Raw genomic sequence first — 11,286 nt, forward strand, 5'->3', positions numbered from 1 at the left:
TAAAAAAAACCTGAATGTATTTAGAGGTGAATACATAATTAATCGAATCGGCGGCAAATGAAATGAGCCCTATTAGAAGAGCAGTATAGCTGAGAAGTGAGCGAAAAGAGACCATCGATTCTAGTGTTCTTCGTTCTTCTTTTTTCTTCTTTTTGTTTCTACTTAGAGTGTCGTCCGTATCAATTGAATCGAGACACAAACAAAATAAACAGGCAACTGATGATGTGGCCTCCTCTTTTCTACCTACTCTCACTTCTTTTCACTCTCTCCTTTTTTTCACATTTTACAGTTCTTTTTTTTTTTGTTCACAAAGATTATTCAGGACACTCACTTTGATGTAATACAAACTTTGAATCGACAAAATGAAGCCAGCGCCGACGACCGTCAGGACTAAATTTATAGTTGGCCAGTGGATAAAACTCATGTTTTCCTGCAATACAAGTATTTTGTTTAAAAGGTTCGGATAAAATATTTTAATCTGGGAAAAAGTATTAATGTAGAATCAAACTCATTCACATGGTGGCGCATAATTATCCGGACTAAAGTTTGAACTACCATAAAACGCGAGTAAGACGTTGTACTGGGCTCAAATTTGGTAGGCGAAAAATCAAATAATTCATCAGTAAACCGGCCAAGTTTCAAGTCATTTTATCAACTGTGGGCTGAGTTATCGCTAATCAGAGGTGCTTCATCTCATGATCATCACAACTACGTGCAAAAAAGATTCATCTTTGGACAATCATAACAACAACTAGACTCAAAGAATAGCTTTGAAAATTTCGTTATCTTTGAATCAAACCTAAAATTTCTGCCAATTTTTGTGCTTCCCAGATACTTATGCTGAAAGATATACCCGTTTTTATGTCTGGATAATTTTTTTATGTCCGGATAATTCACCCTATAATGTGCCCCTAACTTCCACATTTGAGTCAATTTATCTTGGTTACTGTGAAAGATATCAAAAAACGGTCGACTGACAAAATATTTTTGATATGATGATTAATATTTTGCCAGTTAACTACATTTTGATATCTTTCCCAGGAAATGAGATATATGCGCTTAAAGTGGATGGTTTAAAGGAGGCCAGGTACCAAAAAAAAAGTTTTCCTGATATTTTGCATAGAGAACTCCCATGAGGGATTGAACTCATGACAGGCAGCTCAGGGCCGCTACCGGCTGAGCTACGGGGGCGCGAAGGCGCCTGCCGACCGATGGCTTACATAAGCGCGGCGCGATTTCGGCCCCCGAACTGCCCCCGAAATTTTTGCTGTCTCGCCTCCTTTAAGGCGCATTCTGTACATGGTTCTAAACTTCCGAGGAAACCTACAATTTGTCTTATACCATTTTTGTTACGTTATAAAAGGTTATCATGAATATTTTCATTTTTCCTGCCAGAAAACTGTTACATACCGTTCGAAATAAGGTCATGATGACAGAAGACAAATGTTTCAATGGTTTGGGTTACCCGACTATTAAATACTCGTATAGATCAGGGAAATCACAAAACGATTTGGATACCCGGGGCGGGGAGAGTACTTGATGTTCAATTACTCGCCATTTTTTATTCGATTATTTTTCCCTAAAAAAACCGTAGTCAATGTAGTTCAAAATTAAACCGAAAAAAAGTTTGAAAACGAGGAACGAAAAGAGAAAAAAATGTTGCTCTCATGCTATCAGTCTGAACCGATTAGATGTGAGTCTTCTCAAAGACTCTTATCATTATGGAATCCAAAAAAAATCGACAACGACTACAAACCATGCTTCCTTTTCCGCCTTTTTCTGCCAATTCGAATTATTGTTTTCTGATATCAAAATTCGGGTTTTTATAATTCTCAAAAAAAAAACACAAAGTACATTGTGCTTATCATGGAATAATGTATGGAAACAACTGGAAAAAGAGGAACAGTGAATCAAAAATTGTTCAGGAAAATATGTTGGTGTTTCAAAGATAGATTCCAGTTGAAAAGTTATCATAAAATAACTACTGTAAACACTCTCATTAAAGGCTTCCACTTCGAGCTCAATTATCTCGGTTTCTCTAAGAGGTAACAATTATCTGTCAACTGATAAAACATTGGTAATATTATGAAAAATATTTTATCAGTTGATAGATTTTTGATATCTCTTATAGAAATTGAGATATTTGAGCTCAAAGTTTAATTTTTTATGGTATCTGAGGTTGATTGAAGTTTTTGAGATGATCGCAGAACATTAAAATTAAAAGCACTGATACTTCTTTTGTCATCAGAAATATTTTTTAATATACACACTACAACCTACAAATCCCTTGCAATATGTCATTTTGATTTAGTGTCACTTTTCCAAAACAAAACCGTATTTTCGAGCGAGCGTTTATTCGAGTCGAGCTTGGGTTGAGTCGTCAGCCAAACAACAAAGAAAAACACAAAATTGAGCAATTAGAATACAAAAAATCAAAATTAAATTAAAAAGAAGAAGTCAGAACAGCATACAGCAAAAACACCGTAATCACAAGATTGTCGGCGAGACCAATTGGGTCTAATAACCTGGTGGAGTACGTGGTTCTGGGCAGTGATCGCAAGATCCCTCGTCTCCTGGTGGTCCTTGTGGTCCTTGTGGTCCTGGTGGTCCTTGTCCTCCAACTGGTCCTGGTCCTCCGTTGTCTCCTGGTGGTCCTTGTCCTCCGGCTTCGGTGAGTCCAGCGATTCCTGGAAGTCCCTTTGGTCCTGGTGGTCCCTTTGGTCCACGTGGTCCTGCTGGTCCAGCTGGTCCGTTGACTTGGATGACTCTTCCTGGTTGTCCAGCTGGTCCTGGTGGTCCTGGCTCTCCAACACCTCCTGGTGGTCCTGGGGGTCCGATCATTCCTGGCTCTCCATTCTTTCCGTCTCCGGCTCTTTCTTGCGATTTTCCCTTTGGTCCTGGTGGTCCCTTTGGTCCTTGTTGTCCAACGGCTCCTTGTGGTCCTGGTGGGCAGATGATGCATGGCTCGGATGGTGGAAGAGCAGAGCTGAGGATGGATCCTTCCTTTCCTGGAACTCCTGGAGCTCCGTGGTGTCCATCGTTTCCGTTCGGTCCAACATCTCCAGGTGGTCCTGGTGGTCCAGCTGGTCCTTGTTGACATGGGCAGCAAGTTGGTCCGATATCGGCACCAGCTCCAGCTGGTCCTCCATATCCACCGGAACCAGATCCTCCTCCACCGCCACCGCCCTCCTTGTATCCAGCATTTCTGCGGCTACGGGTGACTCCTGACTTGTGAAGAACTTGCATCTCAACCCACATATCACGGGCACGAGACTTGCAGAACTCGGTCTCCATGATAAGATGAGATTGGAAGGATTGGACATACGAGTAGATCATTGGAAGTGTCACAATGCTGGAAAGAATTTCACATGGATTAATTTTCCGATCCAATTAATTACCTGGAGATGACAGCTGCAGTGGAGACAGCCACCGCAAAGAACGCGACACGGCGCATCTGTTGCTGCTGATCGTCTTCTTTGTCAATCTTCATGTTCAGCTGACGACTGAAGATTCATTTCATGGATGCATCTTTTATACCATTCTTCTCAAAAATGATAAGCAAGTTTTCTCGTTTAACAGCAACAACAACTGGTAACCGGGTAAATGGGTCAGTAGAGACAAAACAGGTTTATTTCTTTATCACAGAAAGAAGTAGTTAATTGAGATCAACATTATGAGATGCGCCCCACGAACGGATCACTTTGAGGAGGAATTCACAGTTTGAGTGTGGTCTCGAAGCGACCAACTGAATGATTTCGCGCATGTGTTCAACAAGAGTTCTGAAATTGATTCCTAGATTTGAACAAGGATTCTAAACCGCACGTGTCTGCTTTATGATTAGCCAATTGTCTGAATAAGCCAGCACATGCACCTCTCTTCCCATTCCAATTGTCTGGTGTCGGATCACTAGTTTCGAGTTCATCGAATGCTTTCGCAGCATAGTAGAATTCGTTCGACTGAACAATTTTTGAATTGATTTTGTTTTCGCCATGTTGGTAACTAACCAGATAACAATCCTGAGCAATCACTTTCAGAAGACTGAGTTTATCCGACTGAACTGTAGTCTTTAACATCATATCCCATGCTTTTTGTGGTTTTTTGTTTCGGATGACTGAAAATTAGTTAGCTAAAACTTGTAAAAGAAGGGACCCTAACTTTTTTTTCTTTCAGATCAATTATCTCGATTCCTGTACAAGCTATCAAAAATGTCAACTAATAATAAGTTAGTGATTTTATGACTAATATTTTATCAGTTGACTACTTTTTGATATCTTTCACAGGAACCGAGATAAATGAGCTCAAATTTATGAGTTAGGGGGCCCTTTTATTACAGGTTTTACGGTAAATTAAACTTTTTTCTTTTCAAAAACCCGCCTACTTACAACATCTTGCCAACATCGACTTGTACAACAATTTGTCCCGTTCCGGTCCGGAAACTCGAATGAAATGATCTTCAGCTGCCACGTAGTTCTTGTACATCAAATACGCTTGAGCCAAATTCAACAGGAATGCGTCATTGTTTTGGAAGTAGTCCTCAATTGATTTCAGATATGTGATGACGTCGTCGAATTTGTATGCGAGGAAAAGGTACGCGGCAGATGCTTGTCTTCCCGCAATCGTGTCTGAAATTAAAGATTAACTTCGGTTATAAGGATGTATAGACAACCTTGAACAAGACCAGATTCTCCGACCATTTGGAAAAAGTTTTCGGCTGTTTTGAGATGCTCTCTCTGAAAATGACAACGAGTTTTCTAAAAAAGATCATGAGCTTCTCACCGAATCGTTTTCCTGTCCATAGCGTAGAAAAGTGAGTGCTTTGACTAGAAACTCGTATGGAGTTGTTGGTTCAAAGTCCTTACAAAGAGACATTGCATCCTTGATGTTATCTGAAATCAGGAATTTTGATCTGAAGATAACACTCAAACCCTAGAATTCGATACCTTTGTTCAAATGGTATAACATGAGATTGAGCCGTGCTTCTGGGACATGTTTCATCAGAGAAGGGAGCACTTGAAGAGCAGTGTCACAGTTTTTGAAAAGCACCAAATTGTGTCTACAGAGATATTCGACCTCTGGATACAGTTTCTGCTTGAGAAGCTCTTCCATTTGTTGAACCATTGTCAAGCCTTCCTGATCAATGTTTTTTGCCAATTCAGATTGATCATCCAGATTGGCTTTTGAAGTGATTGTACGATAGAGAACGGAGAGATGCAAGTTTTTCGCAAATGGACTGTTCGGGAAAAGACGTAGATAGTTCTTGACAAGATTGTATGCAACATGAGAGAAATCCATTTTGGCATAGCATAGAGCCATGTCAATGTTGAGTCCCACCAAATTTCTGAAAATAATAGAAGGTCAAGAAAGATCTTTGGATTCTCCAAAGTACGGGCTAGCCTGGAGGATCTCTTTGTAGACTTCGATGGCTTCTTGGTAGTGCATTCTTTGGAAGTTTACTCCAGCAAGCGAGAGCTTGTCTTCCAGAGTGTTCTAGAAAAAATGACTCGAGAATACTTGGCTCCGTGTCACTTCGAAACCGGCCATTTCGAACCGAAGCGAATGGATGCATTTCAGACTACAAAAACAGTTTTTCAAATATGTTTTTTTCTGATAAAACACATTCTGAAATCCGGTAAACTTTAAAAAATTGAAAAAAATTGAATGTTGGATTTTTTTCGGATTTCAGAATGTGTTCTATTAGAGAAAGCATATTTCAAACCCCTTATTTTTTTTGTATTCCGGAATTTATCCATTCGCATGTATTACCACGGTTTCGAAATGACTGGTTTCGAAGTGTCGCAGTTTTGAAGTGACGCTGAGCCAAATACTTGGCTTTAGTTGATTACTTCGGAATAAAAAACATTTTTATGACAACTTCATGTTTTGAAAATGTTTTAGGGTTTTAAAGAACTTAAGAAACATTAAAATTCTAAATTTTCTTAAAATCCAACTGTTCCAAAGTAAACAACTAGAGCCGAATACTTTTTGGCGTTTTAACTTACTCCCAAACTGGAATGAAATGTCAGAATCTTTTTCTCATCGTTCAAACGAAGAGATACATTCATCATAAGACGAATGCACAACGGAGTTTTTGGACACTTCTCTCCAATTGCTTTTGCCTCCAAATACTGCTTCATATAGAACTTACAACATGCCAAATACACACCAAGTTCTGCTGGAGAATCGTCTCTGGAAAGTTCATTTACAGAATATGAAAAAAAGAACATTAATCATACTTGTCCATCAGCGTCTGATAAACGAATGCTGCTTCTTCATAGTTCCTCAACCTGTAGTAACAATGAGCAAGCCATAGTTGAAGGTTGTCTTCTTGTTCTCTTTCCAAGTTTCCGGCTTTTAGTTTGTGCTGGAACCTTACTTATGAGATCTCAAAAACTTGAGTAAAACCTTACATTCAGCAGAGAAATGGCTCCTTCATAGTCTTGATTTGCAAGAAAATCATCCAATTCTGGCATTTTCGGAACTTTGCGTAGGGCTGGCCCAGAATTGTTCTTCTTTCGGTTTCGAAACAAGTTCATCTGAAAATTCAAAATTCAGTGAATCGTTCAAATGGAAATAATATAACTCACCATCACGAGTGGGCGTATAAAACAAGTGTGAAGGGAGATGAGAGGGGGGGGGGGAGAAGCTCACAATTGTTAGGTGGTTGGACAAGTTGCTATGGAGATTTGAATGCAACAAATTGGAGAGAAGACAGAGAAAAAGCGACAAGTGGTGGAAGGAGCATTTAGAATAGGAGAAATATACAAATTAGAATTGGTGAAGGAGAAGAATGGGAGATTAAGGGGGCGAGTGTTTGGATGGAGCTTCATGTGTTGAATGTACCTTGAACAGGAAACAAGCATGGAAAGCATTAATTAAGGAGAAATCACTCAACATTTAAACTCAATTTCTAGTAAAATGGTGTTTGAGCAGTTTCATCACGGCAACTTGAAACCAGTGAAAATAAGGCCGATATAATTTTTCATTGAACCAAATCTCGCGTACACAAGTAAAGGACAACTGCCGAAAACTGGTACATACAGCTGAAGGATTGCAGCCAAAGGAGAACTGACGGGTCGTTAACGAACTGTCGGCGGACCATCGACGGATATTCGGGGAAGGAATAATTTGGAAGGACTCTGCACACAGGCCCATACTCCCAGGGGGCATCGAAATAGGGGGCATCGTGCTCAAAGGGGGCATACACTCATAGGGGTCACTAACTCATAGGGGGCATCCTGAAGTTGTGTCTTAGGGGGCATCCCACCATGTCTCATAGGGGGCATAGGACCAAATGCTCCCAGGGGGCATTGATAGTCTCATAGGGGTCATTGAGATCAATTTGAGTATATGATTCTGAATATGATGAATTTTTATTTTTACATCTTTGTCGTAGTTTTTTGAGGAAAAAAACACAATTGCAGACTATCGAAGGTGTTATTTCGGAGGGTCAACTGGGTAGAATTTCGGCCAAAAATTCGGGGGTACAATGATTCGGGGTACAACTCAATTCATTCAGGGGTACAACGCTTGTGATTCGGGAGTACAGCTTTTTTTTGAGGGAGTATCTGAATTCCTGAATTTCAGAGCTTGAAAATCTCAGAATTCTTAGAATTTCAAAACTTTGAAATTTCAGTATTTCGGGATCTGAGAATTTCGGAACTTCAGAGTCTGAGAATTTCAGAATGTTAGAATTTCAGAACTTCGAAATCGCAGAACTTCAGAATCTCAATATTTTTGAATTTTTAAAAATTACGACAGAACATTTTCACTTCTCATTGACACATTGTTCTTTTTGATTTTGTGTCATATTTTTCACTCATCATGAAAAAAATTGTGGAAATTGTGCTGTGCTGAAAGGCATTAGTTTTTTTTTGAATTTTTGAGTCTCGAAACTTCAGGAAAGCATAAAACGGAGAACTGTGTAACAATCTTGACAAGTTTTACAAACTCAGGACTAGGGTTTCCATTTGGGCAGGTGAAGAAGCGGGCTACCCGCTACCCACCCGGGGGGCTCTCACCCGCGGCCCCCCGCAATTAGATGCGTGTGAATTTTAATAAAATTTTAAAGGATAATCACGTCTCAGGTAAACGATTCTGAATTAGATCTGACTTCATTCGGAATTAGATCTGGGTTCGTTCGTAAATAGAAGTGGCATGATCTAATACAGAATTTAGCTGATCTAATTCCGAACGAACACCGAATGAACTACGAACGAATTAGATCTAATTCCGAACAGACCAGCGGGATTTCGGAGCATCGTAACGAGCGCTTTTCAAATTTTGTTTTCTTTTCAACGCCATTCACTTTATTTATAATAACATTTATTAAAAAAGAAAACAGAACAAGTATGAGAAAAAGAAACACATTGATTAAAATGTAGATATAGGAAATCGGAACGAAAATGAGGGGTGTGATACAAATGAATGAATGGGATCAGCAAAAAAGAAAACGATGAGATCAGCGAGAATAATGGGACCTATGAGATAAGAAAAAGTGACAACATTTATGAAAAAAATCTCAATTCGAATTCTTCCGCTCGTCCATATTTTCGATTTTGAAAATTCTCTTGTCATAGTTTCCGGTTGTAGATAAGATGGATATTCTTTATGAAATGAATGTTGATTTAACTGAAAAAAGAAGTTTTTGGCTTTGTGATGTTGATAATAAACTTACTTGAGCCATTTCAATATAATTTCGTACTCAAATCTTTGCAAATCCAAATAAATTCATCAGAGCAGTTGTTTTATACAACAAATCCCAAATTTTTGAATCGTTTTAATCGGGTCATGACACATTCGGTTGAGAGCCTGCAATTTCACGCATGTTTCTTTGTCCACCAGACTTTCGAAAACTAACCTGCTCATGACAAGACACGGCTTCCGAAAGTAAGGCCTTCTCGACTTGTGTAAATTGAGCTCACTATCAGAGAAATTTATCATCTCTTTTTTTCTTGTTTTTTCGGTGATCCCTTGCATCGTTATTCGTATTTTTGTCGGTTCATAGAATTACTGTCTTCTATAGAAGTCGTATATATAAATTGAACTTTGAATATTCAGCTGTCCCTAAAAAAATTCACCTAAAATTTTGCAAAAACGTGCACATTACACATTAAAATGTGTTCCAGAAAATATAGTTTAAATAATTGAGCGAAAAAAAAGGCAAAAGTTGAGAGAAATACCCATTTTCCTGACGAAAAAAATTTAGGACAACAAAAAAAAACAAAACAATTCATCCGCGGCCGCTGAGTCATTGATGGCGCATTTCTCGTGGCAACTTCGGTATTAGATCTAGTCCAGATCTAATTCCGAATGAACTCAGATCTAATTCCGAATTTCGAGTTATTCGATCTAATTCCGAATCATTTACCTGAGGTATTTTCCAAGAAAAACTGAGTTTCTCTAATCAAAAAACAACAAAAAATATAATATTTTCCTCACGTAAATATTCGCGGGCGGGTAAATCGCCCCCCAAATGGAAACCCTACTCAGGACTTTTAAAATGGAAACCCTACTCAGGACTCTTAATTTATGTTTTAAAACTCAGTCGATACTTTCCTCTACCAATTTTTCTCAATTGCTTTTCTTCTCAATTCTATTTCATTTTCTTCTGTTTCACAATATTCCCTCGGTTTTTCCCAATTTTCCCTTTTTTTCTCAATTTTTCGTTTTTTCCCAATTTTCCTCAATTTTTCTCAATTTTCGTGGTAATTGAATTTTTTCTCATTTTTTTTCATAATTTTATAGATCATTGAATGAAGGAAACAATCACAATTTAGTGATTTAAATACACACAAAAATTAAAAAATCCTAAAAATTGGCCCAAAATGAGCTATTTTCTATCGAAAATTGTTCGCACAAGCAATAAAACATCGCAAAAATTAAAAAGTTAATTTTTTTCGATTAATTACCACGAAAATTTGAGCGAAAACGATGGAAAACGAAGGAAAACGGAAATCATTAATTCATTTAATATTATAATTCAGAACAGTATCAATTATAATTATTCCAGTGGTCGTCCTTTGCTCGCTCCTTGCTTGTCGTTGCTTGTACTCCAGCGACGTCCTCCGTGCCTTAACGATGTGCGGTAGAGACGTGGGTCTTCCTCACGTCATCAATCGAAGACCACCGGGGGATTTGAATCCGTCCCTTCCATTCCCCTGGTGGTCCCACAACCGCACATGTTATCCTCTCGGCTACGTGGAAGCTGACAGGTTAAGACGTAGAAGAAGTATAAGAAAATATGGTCATCTGGAGATGAAGGAGGCCCGGTAGACCGGATGACGTCGAGAATAAAGAGACTGTAAACCAATAATGGTTTATCCACATAAGGATACCATACCAGTAGTCTTCTAGAATCCGGTATTTACAGTATACTTTTTTCAATTTTGAAAACAAGAAAAATTGATATATTTCAACTATTTATTCTTCAACTCATTCACAATGTCATGAATCTCCCGTCCCTTTGTTTCTGGCAAATACCTAAACAAAATAAGCATACTTATAAATGAAGGAATCGAATACAGTATCACAAATGCATAACTTCCAATTACAGAATACAGTGGGAGTACGGTAAATGTGCTAATAACGACCATTAGGGTATTAATGGCGTATGCAACCGATTGAGCGATACTTCGATGTTTTTGAGGCACCAGTTCAGAAGAAATGAACCAAGAAATTGGGCCAACACCGGTTCTGAAAATTTAGTTCATAGGATTTCAAAAGATGATCGATTCAGACATACCCATAAGTGTATCCATAGATTATGAGTGCTCCTAGACACCCATATTTCATTGGGTCAATCAAAATCCGAATTTTCGCAAAAAACAGAAACGCGAGTAGAGCCAAATTGTTAAGAAAAGTGAATAGGAGAAGAAGTGTCCGACGACCGACTCTAAATATTTTTAAGTAAAATCCGAAAGTTCAAATCCCCACCCACTTCTCAATTATAATTCCTCCAGTGACCGTTCCGGACACATATGCTAAACTCATCGCGGTTGTACTCCACTCGGCTACTTCTGATTCCACGTTGGCATTTTCTAGGAAAAACGTGGATGATAGAAGTAACGCCCACAATCCGACGGTATTCGTAAGTTTTTAATTAATTTTTTTCGATTAATTACCACAAAAATTTGAGCAAAAACGATGGAAAACGAAGGAAAACGGAGAAAAATCCAAAATAAAATTTTTCAGCGATGACGTCATCAATCCATGGCCGTGGCCGAGGTGGGGAGTTTTCTCTTCCATGGGAAAATTTCGAAAAATTCACAGCTTTTCGCAAATCCAATT

At 38.6% G+C, this 11,286-nt stretch overlaps 6 protein-coding genes across 6 annotated transcripts in view; all 6 read right to left on the minus strand.

Annotated features, from left to right (window-relative positions):
- Positions 1-424, minus strand: part of CBG13077 — a gene marked incomplete at both ends in the record, with an annotated part of 3,079 nt that extends 2,655 nt beyond the window's left edge. Inside the window, one exon of the mRNA XM_045242106.1 lies at positions 332-424. Coding sequence (XP_045095051.1) covers positions 332-424 — 93 coding nt within the window. The remainder of the gene's footprint in view (positions 1-331) is intronic.
- A 2,093-nt stretch (positions 425-2,517) lies between these two features.
- On the minus strand, positions 2,518-3,490 carry Cbr-col-36 (the record flags this gene model as incomplete). The annotated part of the gene is made up of 2 exons (XM_002646655.1): positions 2,518-3,352; positions 3,399-3,490. The coding sequence occupies 2 exons, from the start codon at positions 3,488-3,490 to the stop codon at positions 2,518-2,520; spliced, it is 927 nt and encodes a 308-aa protein (XP_002646701.1).
- A 165-nt stretch (positions 3,491-3,655) lies between these two features.
- Positions 3,656-6,587, minus strand: Cbr-dyf-13 (the record flags this gene model as incomplete). Its single annotated transcript, XM_045242107.1, has 11 exons — positions 3,656-3,779; positions 3,823-4,111; positions 4,383-4,622; positions 4,667-4,730; positions 4,777-4,886; positions 4,941-5,338; positions 5,387-5,487; positions 6,000-6,186; positions 6,234-6,361; positions 6,408-6,533; positions 6,585-6,587. 11 exons carry the CDS (start codon positions 6,585-6,587, stop codon positions 3,656-3,658), a joined length of 1,770 nt encoding a protein of 589 aa, XP_045095052.1.
- A 1,783-nt stretch (positions 6,588-8,370) lies between these two features.
- On the minus strand, positions 8,371-8,574 carry CBG26147 (the record flags this gene model as incomplete). Its single annotated transcript, XM_045242108.1, has 1 exon — positions 8,371-8,574. The coding sequence occupies one exon, from the start codon at positions 8,572-8,574 to the stop codon at positions 8,371-8,373; it is 204 nt and encodes a 67-aa protein (XP_045099362.1).
- Positions 8,575-10,415: 1,841 nt separating this feature from the next.
- CBG13080 lies at positions 10,416-10,989 on the minus strand (the record flags this gene model as incomplete). The annotated part of the gene is made up of 3 exons (XM_002646657.2): positions 10,416-10,692; positions 10,742-10,891; positions 10,937-10,989. 3 exons carry the CDS (start codon positions 10,987-10,989, stop codon positions 10,416-10,418), a joined length of 480 nt encoding a protein of 159 aa, XP_002646703.2.
- Positions 10,990-11,201: 212 nt separating this feature from the next.
- The window catches only part of CBG26148, a gene marked incomplete at both ends in the record, with an annotated part of 1,357 nt that continues 1,272 nt past the window's right edge, over positions 11,202-11,286 (minus strand). Inside the window, one exon of the mRNA XM_045242109.1 lies at positions 11,202-11,286. This exon is cut by the window's right edge and continues 1,046 nt beyond it. Within this exon, the coding sequence (XP_045099363.1) occupies positions 11,202-11,286 (85 nt within the window).

Source organism: Caenorhabditis briggsae (assembly GCF_000004555.2).
Source record: "Caenorhabditis briggsae complete genome, chrII, whole genome shotgun sequence".
Lineage (NCBI taxonomy): Eukaryota > Metazoa > Nematoda > Chromadorea > Rhabditida > Rhabditidae > Caenorhabditis > Caenorhabditis briggsae.